This window comes from Gymnoscopelus braueri (assembly GCF_963280865.1).
Source record: "Gymnoscopelus braueri genome assembly, chromosome: 15".
NCBI lineage: Eukaryota > Metazoa > Chordata > Actinopteri > Myctophiformes > Myctophidae > Gymnoscopelus > Gymnoscopelus braueri.
This window is the reverse complement of record NC_137620.1, coordinates 36,734,157-36,746,929: the sequence shown is the minus strand read 5'-3', so window position 1 is coordinate 36,746,929 and position 12,773 is coordinate 36,734,157. Positions and strand designations below refer to the sequence as shown.

Sequence of the window (12,773 nt, the reverse complement as noted above, 5' to 3'; positions counted from 1 at the left end):
CCCATTGTGTCAGGTTTAAATATTTTATGTTGTCATCTGTAGCTAGGGGCGTGGCCAGCCTGACTGACAGCTGTCATGTCAGCTGTTAACCAGGGTTTAAGGCCATTAAAGGGATTTCTCTTTCAAAAAAACGGTCTGGGGGGCTCTCAAAAGCCTGAGTAGACAATAAAATGACCCAAAGTTTTTTTGAAAGTGAAATATCCCTTAAGGTGTGGTCTGAACATTTGAGAGAGTGTGTGTGTGTGTGTGTGTGTGTGTGTGTGTGTGTGTGTGTGTGTGTGTGTGTGTGTGTGTGTGTGTGTGTGTGTGTGTGTGTGTGTGTTTTGCTTTCGCAATTTTCCAGTTTTACAAGTGGGAAAAAAAAACTTTTTCACATTTTCTTTATTTTTATTTTAATTTCATCAATGCAGGTTAAACAAGCAGACAATGCACACATTTCTTCTCCTTAACATGTTATACATAAACAATACAGAACCCATATTTTGGTATGATTTCAGAAACTGATAACATCTTTAACCTTGTTTAACCCATTTTGGGCGGGAAGCCCTATTTGTAACTACCATTCAGGACAGGAACCCCTTTTGGGGTTCCTGTTGCTATACAGTATATAGCAACATACATTTGTTGTTATTTTTTTTAATAAATATTTTAAGTTTTTCAGAAAACTTAGGTCAGGATTTAATAGGTGTTTTTAGAATCAGCCTTAGGTCTAAATGGGTTAATAACATTGTTTTACTTATTAACCACTTAAACCCCCATTTATTCTGGGAAAACCGTAGATGAAAATTTCAGATCGATAAGCGCACAACTCATCATTAGCTTGTCGATCGGCTATTTTCAGCAACGATATTGAATGTAGAGCAAAAACATAAGCCACATAGAGCCCTGAGGGACTCACTCACCCCAACAACGTATTGGGTTTAAGTGGTTAATAAAGAACACCTTGAACCTTTCAACGTTCAAACAAATAACACACAATACACAGAACCTTTCTATACACACATAATATTTCAAAGACATTTGGCAAAGAGATTTGGCATCATCAAAGAGATTTAATAGATTTTCCACTGATTCCATTATAATAATAATAATAATAATACCTGAGATTTATATAGCGCTTTTCTAATACTCAAAGTCGCTTTACAAGTTAAACTAAGTAGAGCAAAATAAAAACAGAACAACTTTAATAATAGAATACAGAGAATAAAGTTAAAAAATTAAAAAGGCTGCAGAAGGCCAGGGAATAAAACCAACAAAAGTTGAATGGCAGTTGAAAAGGTGGTAGGAGATCAGGCTAGGTGGGAAAAGCAATTCTGAAGAGGTGGGTTTTGAGGGAGGTTTTGAACACGGCAAGGGTGGGGGGGGTTTTGATGTGAGGTGGGAGTGGGTTCCAGAGGGTGGGTGCTGCAACGGAAAATGCCCTATCACCCCAGGTGTGCTTGGTTTTTTTGGTGGGGAATTTGAGGAGGTTGGCATCGCCGGATCTGAGGGAACGGGTGGGGACGTGGTTGTGAAGGAGGTCGGAGATGTATTGGGGTGCCTGGTGGTTGAGGGCTTTGTAGGTGATGATGAGGATTTTGAAGTTGATTCTGTGTTTGACCGGGAGCCAGTGGAGGTCACGGAGGACTGGTGTGATGTGGTCTCTGGAGCGGGTGTGAGTGAGCAGGCGGGCGGCTGAGTTCTGTACATATTGAAGTTTATTGAGGGTTTTGGCAGTGATACCGTGGAGGATGCTGTTGCAGTAGTCTATCCGGGATGAGATGAAGGCATGAATGAGGGTTTCGGCAGCGGAAGATGTCAGGGAGGGACGGAGACGGGCAATGTTCCGGAGGTGAAAAAAGGCTATTTTGGTGATGTTTTTTATATGCGGGAGAAATGACAGGGTGGGGTCAAAAATTACACCAAGGTTGCGGATGTGGGGGGAGGTTTTAATGAGGGAGCCGTCGATGTTGAGTGAGAAGTCCTGGGTGGAGCGGGTGAGGGAGTCGGGGCCAATGATGATTATTTCAGATTTATTGCAGTTGAGTTTTAAAAATTATTCATTTGATTAGTAGTTCAGCATATTGGATTGACCAATATTTTGGGCCATTATATACAGTATATCAGGCATATACTGTACAGTATGTGTTTGTTTCTAAATAGATAATTATGTACTTTGTTGATAAAACATTTTTACTTATCCAATTCATTCTTTTCAAGTGTACAGTATTTTGAATTTATAAAGAAAATGGCAATCATTACTCTTAAGAATGCTTAAAGCGCTTGAAATGTAAAATAGGATAAACAATAAACATGTCTGTCTAGACTGAATGACACAGGTACAGACAGTGGACTCTAATGACATTAGGGTACAGAGGTCATTACATTAATTGTGGATATCGGAATCTTTGAGAGAACAAATAAATGGTTGATATCAGAGTTCCTGTTCTCCAAAATATCGTAATTGGCCAAGACAAAACCATATCGGATGACCGGAAATTGATTATATCAATGATTATTTGATTGAAATATAAATTAGCTTTATAAAAGAAGTAAATATTAGGATTGCGTTTACTGTGGACTGTAATACTTTCTGTCCATCTGTAAAAGCTCATTTGTCTATTGTTTGTGCTACACAACACAAACAGCTATCATCACACAACACATATTCACACAAACATTACAAAGTGGTGAATTAATTCTTAATGAATTAAACATAAGAATAAAATAGTTAAATGCTAGGTATTATCATTGGAGATGCAACTAATAATTATGGTGATAATCAATTAATCTGTAGCTTATGTTTACCATTATTTGATTAATGCATATTAATTTAGATCATAAAATGACAGCAAAATAAAGTGATAAATAATGCTAAATACAAGTAAATCACAAGTTACCTGAACCCAAACAGACAGATCTTATCGTTTATACCAAAAACAGACATTTTCATTTTTTTAATTAATTAATCGTGGAACAGAGACAAAAGTTTTGCTGTAAATTGCATTTACCTCCACCTGAGCAAATTACTAACAATAAAATACAAGTAAAACAAAACAGTAACAACATTAATTAATGGAAATAAAATGCGTCATAAATCAAAAATAATAAAATAGGGTTGCGGTTCATACTTAATAGCTCCACCTCACAGATATCCCTTACGCCTGGAACACACTGGAAGCATCAATTTATTCTTAATTAAATTAATTCAATTGACGATTAATTTAGATGATCACTAAATAGAATTATTGGACAAGTTGTCTTACTCCAAAAGTTGTTTACTCCACATGATAAAGATTGTTTCTGACTTATAACAAGACCAGGAGACCTGGTTCTGCCAGACCCAGAATAAATTCCTAGTACGTAACACACCTACAAACCACTTTATAAGTTGAAATCTGAAGATCAGAGCACTACGTCACACTAAGCTTGGCCAATCGAAAAGAGGGACCGGGAGGAAAAACGTTGAACCGGGAGGAAAAACGTTGAACGGGAGGAAAAGAGGGACAGACAAAGCCTCAATGTTATCAGAATATAATATTCCTGCATTTATGTTATTAAATGCATTGAAGAAGGCAAACTTGATCACAGTGCACCAGCCACGTTCCGGGGGAGTATTCTCCAACAAGCAACTCCTTTGATGAGACAGCACACATTTTGTTTTCCTTTTGCTTGTGTGTTGATACAGGCATTGAAACAAAGGTGAAAATGAAGCAGTTATATAAAATAGGAATAGGATGTCTTTTCTCTTCAAGGTGTATTCATAGTCTTGCACTGATCCTGGAGAACTCTCGTTTCCCAATGAGTCTCACCTTGATCACATGAATTCCATTGTGAAGAGTCTCAGTACATCACAACATGTTGCAAAGCTCACACATTGTGTACAACAATAGAACTTAAACCATGTGACCTACACTACTTTGCTTTGAAGTGTGCTAACATCAAAAAAAAATATCATGGGGAACTGGGTTTGCTGCCATGAACCATGACCTTAGGTTAGCTAACACAGGGTCACAGAGGACTGTGGGTGAACCTCGACCCCAACATAGAGGGACTCTGTGAATTCATTCTTGAAGCGGTACAGGAGTGTGGCCTTGTCAAAGGATACTCTGTAGAAGGCCAGAGTGCCAGCTGACCGGTCCAGATACACTCCAAGACGACCAGACCGGGAATACTTACGGGATATGTCGACTTTCTCGCCACCATGTGAAGCGAAGCAACCCTTGTCAGAGCACATCACACTCCAGGACTTGTCGTTGGAGCCCAGTCGGCTGGCATTCTTGTTTCCTTCCCCTCTGATTGCTGCGTACGTTACGCCGATGTTCCATGGTTTGGAGACCTCTGCCTCCCAGTAGCAGCGATCCTTCAGCTCCTCTCTGCACAGCACCTGGCAGACAGACTGGAATCTTCGTGGGACATCAGGGTACGGCTGCTCCTCTTTAACCCAGGTCACCTTTCTGTTGTCCTCAGACAGAAGGAGGTTTCTATGTGCTGTACGTGGGTCGAAGGTAACAACACAGGCATCTGAAAATACAAAACATTGTTCTGTTGTCTGAAGTTAGAGCTAACTGAATTAGAGAGAGAATTAGATTCCATTGTTAAATATTCAATTGCTAAATGTCCAGTTGTCTGATTGTTTAATGTTACAGATACAGTTAGGTTTCCATGGATATTAGATACTTACATTTCTTAAAGCCTGGCCTAATGCGGTTGGCTCCTCCACAGTCCACACTGTGGAGAAAAACACTATTTAAAAACATTATCCTTAAATACTCAACTTAGACCTATAAGGTACAGGGCTGCAGAGTTAATGTTGTTAGTTATTTTAATCATAGAACATCACCTGAGGCAGTTTATACACTATGCTCTGATCTATTGGGAAACACAGGTGGACTCAGAGGGAATCAAACCCCTAACCCAGTGAACAAGAACATTTTGAACCTTATTAAATTGTTACATTTCAGACATGTTTGACTTAAAAAATTGGTAGTATTCACAACTAATCTACATACAACATATCTGTAATAACGTATAAAATAATAGTACATATAAGTAAGAAATATGTAAACAATCATTATGGTTAATCATTAAAAGTAAGATCAAGAATTGATTATTATATAATGTTTGAAAATATTTGAGGAAAATAAATGCACATTGTATTATAATTTAAATTCAATTTAGATTATATCGTACTGTAAATTGTACTTTACTGTAAATTGCCTTGAATCTGTAAAGTTACAGTATATGTGCCTGATTGTAATCTAATTAGAGTAAAGGTTTACTTGAATTGATTGAGGCTGAACTGTGGGTCATTCTTCAGGGCAGAGAGAATCGTCTCTCCTTCCTTTCCAATGTGATTGTAGCTCAGGTCAAGCTTTTTCAGATGGGAGGGGTTGTTTCTCAGAGCGGAGTCCAGATGTTTACAGCCTTTCTCTGTGACCTGACAGCCTGACAGGCTACAAAAAACACGTTTAAATAATAAATAATTAAAAAATGTATTATTAATTCTGTTTCAAAACTTATTTATATAGATACTGATACACTCTGTGTTGATTTCTATGTAAGATAACAAGATATTATGTAACAGAACACATAATGCCCAGATAATGAGGAGTTTGATTTGCTCTTTAGCCAGCATTACACACATAATACCATAGAAAAGTATAGAACAGCCATGCATAGCAATGCTGCTTCCATTTAAAAGACGGTAGAGTAAATAATCAATCTATTATGTGCTTTTGTACCATGAACAGAGTGCAACATCATCAAAGCAAAGGGATGGTGTGCTTTGCTGCGGGAGTATAGTTGTGCTTATGACTCTAAAATGTTATCAGTCAATGTATAATTTCAAGAACTAAACCATACCCGTCCAGGGATATGACCGCCCAAAGTATGATTTTGGGGACACACGCGCTTGTTTCATGCACATGATTTGGTAACCTGGTCGCCAGCGAGCACAAACTTGCATGCGCACGTACGTGGCTGCGCGTTCATGGGCACGTACGTGTCTGCACATGCATGCGCACTTGACCACGCAAGCGCAGTAACGTAGAAAACTCTGGCCGTAGAGTTAAAAAAGGCTATTAAACGGGCGTGTGTGATCCGTGCACAAGCTGATGGTCAATGGCTGTGTGCAAATACAGATCAATTGCTCCAGGCACTGAGGAGAACCGGGCAGAAGAGATTTTGGGCACACACACACACACACACACACACACACACACACACACACACACACACACACACACACACACACACACACACACACACACACACACACACACACACACACACACACACACACACACACACACACACACACACACACACACACACACACACACACACACACACAGTTTTGTAGAATTATAGGATGATATCTAGAGCAATTATTTGTGTGCCATTAAAAAGGTCTGTACACTTTCCAAATACCATAATCACTGGCTATTTTACTAAAGCCTTTGCTGCATATCATAATAGGTCTGGACTGTAGGCCTTTGAGTTTTCATAAACAATTATCCCAGTAGAATTGCCTTGTGATCCCAATATTAAATTAATATATAAACAATATAGACAATGAAGTTCCAACTTCCATTCTGTTGTTTGTTGGTCAGCTGTTACTTTAGCTAGTTAGCTGTAATGGCCAGTCATTAAAATGGAGAGGAAAGTATGATAATGTGAGAGGCCATCCAACAATATATGCATCTCCCACTCCACAATCCATTTTCATGCCACGGCACTGACAGCAGTACTCTCACGCTGCAAACTCGACTCGTTGAATTGATTATTATATAAAATTATGGTGAGTCCAATTTTCATTCGTCTGAGATTTCAATGGAATTCCAAATACATTTTGAGGTGAGGAATTCAGATAAAATACCCTGACTGAAGTGCAAGGGAGTCCCATGTTTTTTTGGCATAATGTGCATCTCTATCTGGCTTTTTCACAATAATTGGTGGACATCTTGGATTGATGCCAATTAAACATTCCGTAAATAGGATTTCTTAGGACTTTTAGTATGGTGTTCTGGACACCTCTAGAAATGACGTGAAAAAAATGTAAAATGCTAGTTTGCTAGACTGGTAAACATCCGGTAGTTCTATTATATTGGTTAAATTGGTTAATATTTTATCTGAATTCCTCACCTCAAAATGTATTTGGAAGTCAATTGAAATCTCAGAAGAATGAGACTCACCATCATTTGATATGGCTTTTTGACAATAATTGGCAGCCATTTTGGATTGATGCCAATTAAACATATTTCCACAACTAGGATTTCTTAGGACTATTAGAACTTCATCAGGTTATCTTAGACCAAACGTTGTTGTATTCCCATTAAATATTTTTCTTGGATTTGAAGAGTTTTTTCTTTCAAGGAGTAATAAATAAAATAATACTACTTTCGAAAAGAGTAACGAGTAATGTACCGGAAATATGTATTGTACGGTTAATAAATACTGTTCCATAATTCCATAATATCTTTGGGTGCTGGTGGACCCTGTAGCACTCCTTATGGAGTGGTAGGCTCCGTATAGATAAATGCTGTAATGACCAGGATGTCGCCAGAGGCGTCACCAAAATTCTTCTTAAAATGCATGTTACACAGTATGACTTTAATAATAAAGTGTTTTAAGCATCCGTTTCAAGCATCACCGGGAGGTCATTCCAAAGCTGGGGATCAATATTTGAACTGCAAGATAATAGAGCTTTCTAATCTAAGGGTTATGTACAGAGTACAGACCCCAAATTATTGGTATGTGCAAATGTACTTGACCTATTTTAACCAACCAACAGCCTGACTGGATGCCTCCTAGGGTTTCAGCTCATTGCCAAGCAACATAAGAGCAGATGAAACTGTTTATAGGTTAACTACCTCAATGCCATCAGTTTACAGTTTGGACTCTTCAGTCCAGCAGTGAGGACGTCCACTCCTGAGTCCAGCAGATCACTGTTGCTCAAGTTCAAATCTCTCAGTGTAGAATATGGGAATGTGAGAGACTGAGCCAACACCCTAACCAGTTCTTCACTGAGGTTACACTCAGCTAATCTGTCAACAGAATTGGATATTTAGATATAAGTGATCAGGTTATTCATCAAATTATAATAATCTTATTATGAAAAAAAAAAGAAATAGTTTTCTAACTAACCCTCTAGTTGCTACCCTAAACCAGAATTTTCTAGGATCATTAACATAGCTGTGATTTTTAGGGTTCCAGTGTCTGTGATCTTGGAATGTACTGTAAATCTAAATCTACAATGAATATAACAAAATACAGCACATATTTTCAGTCTGTGTTTTCAACTGTATTTTGTAATACCTTAATAGAAATATTATATTTGTAAATATAAATTCGCGAAACTCACGAAGCCTTTATGCTGCAGGTCACTGCTGGAATAAGTCTCATTCTGCCGAGTTCTGACGTGTTGTAACTGCCCAGGTCAAACTCCTCCAGTTGCTCTTTGGATACCTGCAGAGCGTAGGCCAAGGCTGAGCAGTGCAAGGGAGACAACTCTGTCTCTGAACGGTCCTTCAACTTCAGGAACGCCTCAATCTCATCTTTCACTTTGTTGTCTCTCATCTCCACCATGCACTGGAACAAGTTGATGCAACTGTATACAATAATAACAGGATTTCAACCAAGAGTTTATGTGGAACTATGTAGACATGTAAAATAGAGCATTTGGAGAAATTATTAATTAATTCCTCAATTCATGCATGCCCCATTGCTTTTTGTAATGAGCAAGCACCTAGAAACAATAAGAATAATGGCGGATGTACTGTATGGAAACAAGCCCCCTGGGGCTTTTTGTGTTATCCTCTTAGCATAACCTTTGACTGTACTATCTGTACTGTTAACAAAGTTGTTAATAAGGTATTCAAACAATCAATACCAGGTCCTTTATGTTTGGTTTCCGGACATCATATAAAAAATTTAAAGCTAGTCCAGAGTTCCAACACACGTCTTTAGTAAAGATGGAGTGGTAAAAAAGAAAGACAGAAAAGACAGAAAAAATAACCCTTCCCCTTTCCCTTTTTTTACAGTCTGTGCCAAACTTTACCCGGGAGCATGTTCCTGACCTGGTGTTGATTGGGAACGCACTTCAATGTTAAATTAGTTTTAGGATTTATGTGTGTACAGAGATGTGTTTTTAAATTACAGTGGACAATTATGTGGACAAGATTTATTTTTAAATGAAGGGCAAAATAAAATATACATCCATACACTGTATGTGTGGTCAAGGCCTTAATCTATGTTTACCTGTCCGGAGATAGCCCCTTTCCCTTGGTTTTGGTCTTCAGGTAGGTAAGGATCTTCTTTCTGGTATTTTCAGAGCTTGTTCCTTCTTCCGGAGTTGTCAGCAGACCTGACAGGGCTTCACGGTTGGACTCGCAGGTGAGACCAAGGAGGAAGCGTAGGAAGAAGTCCAACTGTCCATTCTTGCTATCCAACACCTTGTTGATGGTCATCTTCAGCAGGTCCAGCAGAGTGCTCGGGAAAGGCTTCTTCTCCTGCCCGAGGAAAGAGCAGATTGCCTCTGTGTTCTTCTTGTTGATGAAGCAGTCGTAGACGTAGAGTGCGGCGAAGAACTCTTGAACAGTCAGGTGTACAAAGCTGAAGACTTTTTTGTTTTGGACAAAGACTCGCTCCTCCTTAAGAATGGCACAGAATCCAGAGTAGATGGATGCCTCTGTGATGTCAACATTGCATTCTTCAAAATCTTTCTCATAGAAAATGAGGCTGTTCTTTTTGAGTTGCTCAAATGCCAGTCTGCCAAGGCCTAGGAGTTGCTCTCTGTGGGATTTCAGGAGCGTTTCCATGTCCCCTTCTATCTTCTGGTCGTATTTCCTGTTTCTCCGCCTGGTCTGGACCAGCAGGTAGTGTGACATCATCTCTGTCAGGGCCTCATAGATTTTCGGCTTTCCTCCTCCCACAAATGTTTCATCATGGAATAATTCAGCAAAAATCCAGCAGAAGATTGGAATGTGGCACATACTGCATAGGCTCTGTGAAGACTTCATGTTGGAGATGACATGATCAGCGAGATCTGGCTTTTCTGCAAACTTATTTTTGAAGTACTCTTCCTTCTGTGGGTCGTTGAAGCCTCTTATCTCTGTCACCAGGTATTGAGCAGGGATCTGATTGGCTGCAGCAGGGCGGGATGTTATCCAGAGGCGGGCAGATGGAAGCAGCTTCCCTTTGATGAGACTGGTCAACAACACATCCACTGATGCTTCCTGGGTCACTGATGTGACTTCGTCATTGCTGAGGAAGAGGGTGAGCCTGCTTTCATCCAGTCCATCCAAGACAATGGCCACCTTGGATTTGGTGTATTCCAGTGGGTCACTCAGTTCCTTTAGCGTGGGGTGGAATTCCATCAGGAGTTTGTTTAGATTGATCTGTCCTTCGAACATGTTGATCTCTCTGAAAGCAAGAACGAAGACAAAGTCTATATCGCTGTTGGCCTTCTCTTCAGCCCAGTCCAGAGCAAACTTTTGCACGGTGAACGATTTCCCAATGCCGCCGATGCCCTTTGTAAGTCTTTGGTGTTGGTTTTCTTGGCCAGGCACAGGTTTGAAGATGTCATTGAGAGAGATTTCTGGCGAGAGCAGCCCCCTCATATTTCTTGTGATTTGTCTGAGTTCATGCTCTTCAGAGAAGTCTTCACTCTCTTCTGGGGTGATATACAGCTTTGTGTAAATACTGCTCAACAAGCTCTTTTGTTTGCCGTTACCTTCATGCGTTGATGAAAATCTTTTCTTTGTTTCTTCTTTGAAAGTCAGTTTGACTTTCTGGACATTACTGTATCCTGAAAGAACCACATGAATCATAATTTTTATTAACAGTTAAACGGAACACTCCCTAAAGACTAGCTCATCATTTGTGACATTTCAATATAGAACAGAAAAGACACACTTCTTTGTTTTTATTGTAAGATGAACTAGCCCAATTTAGGTTAATTGAACAAAGTAAAATACAAGCCCCATAGTCTGTATTACCTGTGTCTTTATCTGTCTTTCCACTGAGTTCAGGTTCTTTTCTAGGTTTTTTGCCACACTTGGGACAGGCGCTGTCTCCTGTTGGTCCAGGCTGTTCCCGGTATGAGGTGATACACTCTCTGCAGAACCTGTGTCCACAGGTAGTTGTGACTGGATCCCTCAGAACCTCCTGACACTTGTCACAACAGGACAGGTCCGTAGGTAGCCTATCACTGTAGAAAGCATATAGTTTTGATAAAAAGAAGAAGAAAAAAACGTGTTCATTCGGGGAAGTGTTTCTCTGACAGGGTTGAGTTGTTATCTTTAAAGGATACCACATGTTGGCATTTTTTTTTGTTGAGAACTGATAGCTGAAAAACCTAATATCACTCCAAATGTGGGCTCAGGCTATTGTGAAGTTACAGAGCTGTAATAGCAAATACAGCATGATACTAGTCTGACAACATGGAAGTATGTCTCCTATTAAGGAGACACAAAAACACAATATCCAGACTATCCCTGGGCCACCTATGAAATGACCACCCCACAGAATGGCCAGTGAAAAACAAGCTGCAGCAGACCAGCAGTTGCAGTCAGATGCACCGATTGAAAAATCCTTGGCCGATACCAATTACCGATTTTTTAAAAGTCTGACCTGCCGATACCGGTTTTACCGATACCGATTTTCTGTCTAAGAACTAAACAACTAACTATCGTCTTTTTGAGTTGTCGTTGGAAGCTGCTTACAGCATTAAGGACTTTTCAGATGGCGCCTAGTAATTTATTTGGAACAAAAAGCAACCCTGCAGGTAGGAGCAGCTACGGTGTACTGGGAGAAATGCACACACACACACACACACACACACACACACACACACACACACACACACACACACACACACACACACACACACACACACACACACACACACACACACACACACACACACACACACACACACACACACACACACACACACACACACACACACACACACACCCCGTCCGTGCCTAAGTTAAGAGAGACAGGGGGGTGATTTTTCTTTGGAACTGGCTAAAATAAAAGGGATGCTTATAGGCAGTTTTTGCAATGCTGTTGTCTGTCACTGAAAGTGAAACTATTTTTGCCTGTCACTGTTACAGAGCTGCATGATTATGGCAAATTATGGGTCCATATTGAGATCAGTTATTTAATGGTAATCTTTTTTAACAAAACATCTGATCTTACTGCAAAATTATTTTCTTATTTTGACTAAAAGCAAAAATAAATAAATAAGGTTTTCCCATTCAGACACATGTATGTCTGCATTTAATTTTTTTCAAGGTGAGAAATGTACCTTATGTCACTAGTCATGGGGTCTTCTGCAGGGGGTCCGGGACCCCTAGGGGTCCTCAGAGTGGGGGCCACCAAATCTTTGTGTTATATATTTTTTTACATTAACCACTAGCATCCCATTTTTGAGGAGGACTTAAGACAAAAATAGCAGATCTACAAGCTCATGAGCTTGTAGATCTTCTTTTGGCAAAGAGGTATATAGGTGTATAGGGGGGAAAAGAGCAGATCAAGTTTATACAATATAGAGGGGGTCCCTGTTTCATCTCTCTCTCAGCTAGGGGGTCCTTCCTTGGCCTGAAAATGTTGAAGACCCCTGCTCTAGTCTAGTCTAGTATCTTGCCTTTCAATGATATCATAGGCAAAATATTACCTTATGTCACTGTTTTGGCTTGTTTAACCTCTGGGACTTATGTTACACTACTCTCTGTTGCTCAGTGGACTTTGTTAAACTTTCGGACGAGTCTTAACGAGCTTTAATA

The 12,773-nt window shown here is 39.7% G+C and overlaps 1 protein-coding gene across 4 annotated transcripts in view; it reads right to left on the bottom strand.

Annotated features, from left to right (window-relative positions):
* Window positions 1-386: 386 nt before the first annotated feature.
* Window positions 387-12,773, bottom strand: part of LOC308102479 (NACHT, LRR and PYD domains-containing protein 3-like) — a 75,331-nt gene continuing 62,944 nt past the window's right edge. For all 4 annotated transcript variants that reach the window (XM_080452221.1, XM_080452220.1, XM_080452222.1 and 1 more), the window contains 7 exons: window positions 10,980-11,191; window positions 9,241-10,789; window positions 8,345-8,590; window positions 7,854-8,027; window positions 5,262-5,435; window positions 4,664-4,710; window positions 387-4,503 (listed from right to left, as the gene is read on the bottom strand). In XM_080452221.1, the coding sequence (XP_080308347.1) occupies window positions 3,980-4,503; window positions 4,664-4,710; window positions 5,262-5,435; window positions 7,854-8,027; window positions 8,345-8,590; window positions 9,241-10,789; window positions 10,980-11,191 (2,926 nt within the window). In that variant the 3' untranslated portion in view covers window positions 387-3,979. The remainder of the gene's footprint in view (window positions 4,504-4,663; window positions 4,711-5,261; window positions 5,436-7,853; window positions 8,028-8,344; window positions 8,591-9,240; window positions 10,790-10,979; window positions 11,192-12,773) is intronic.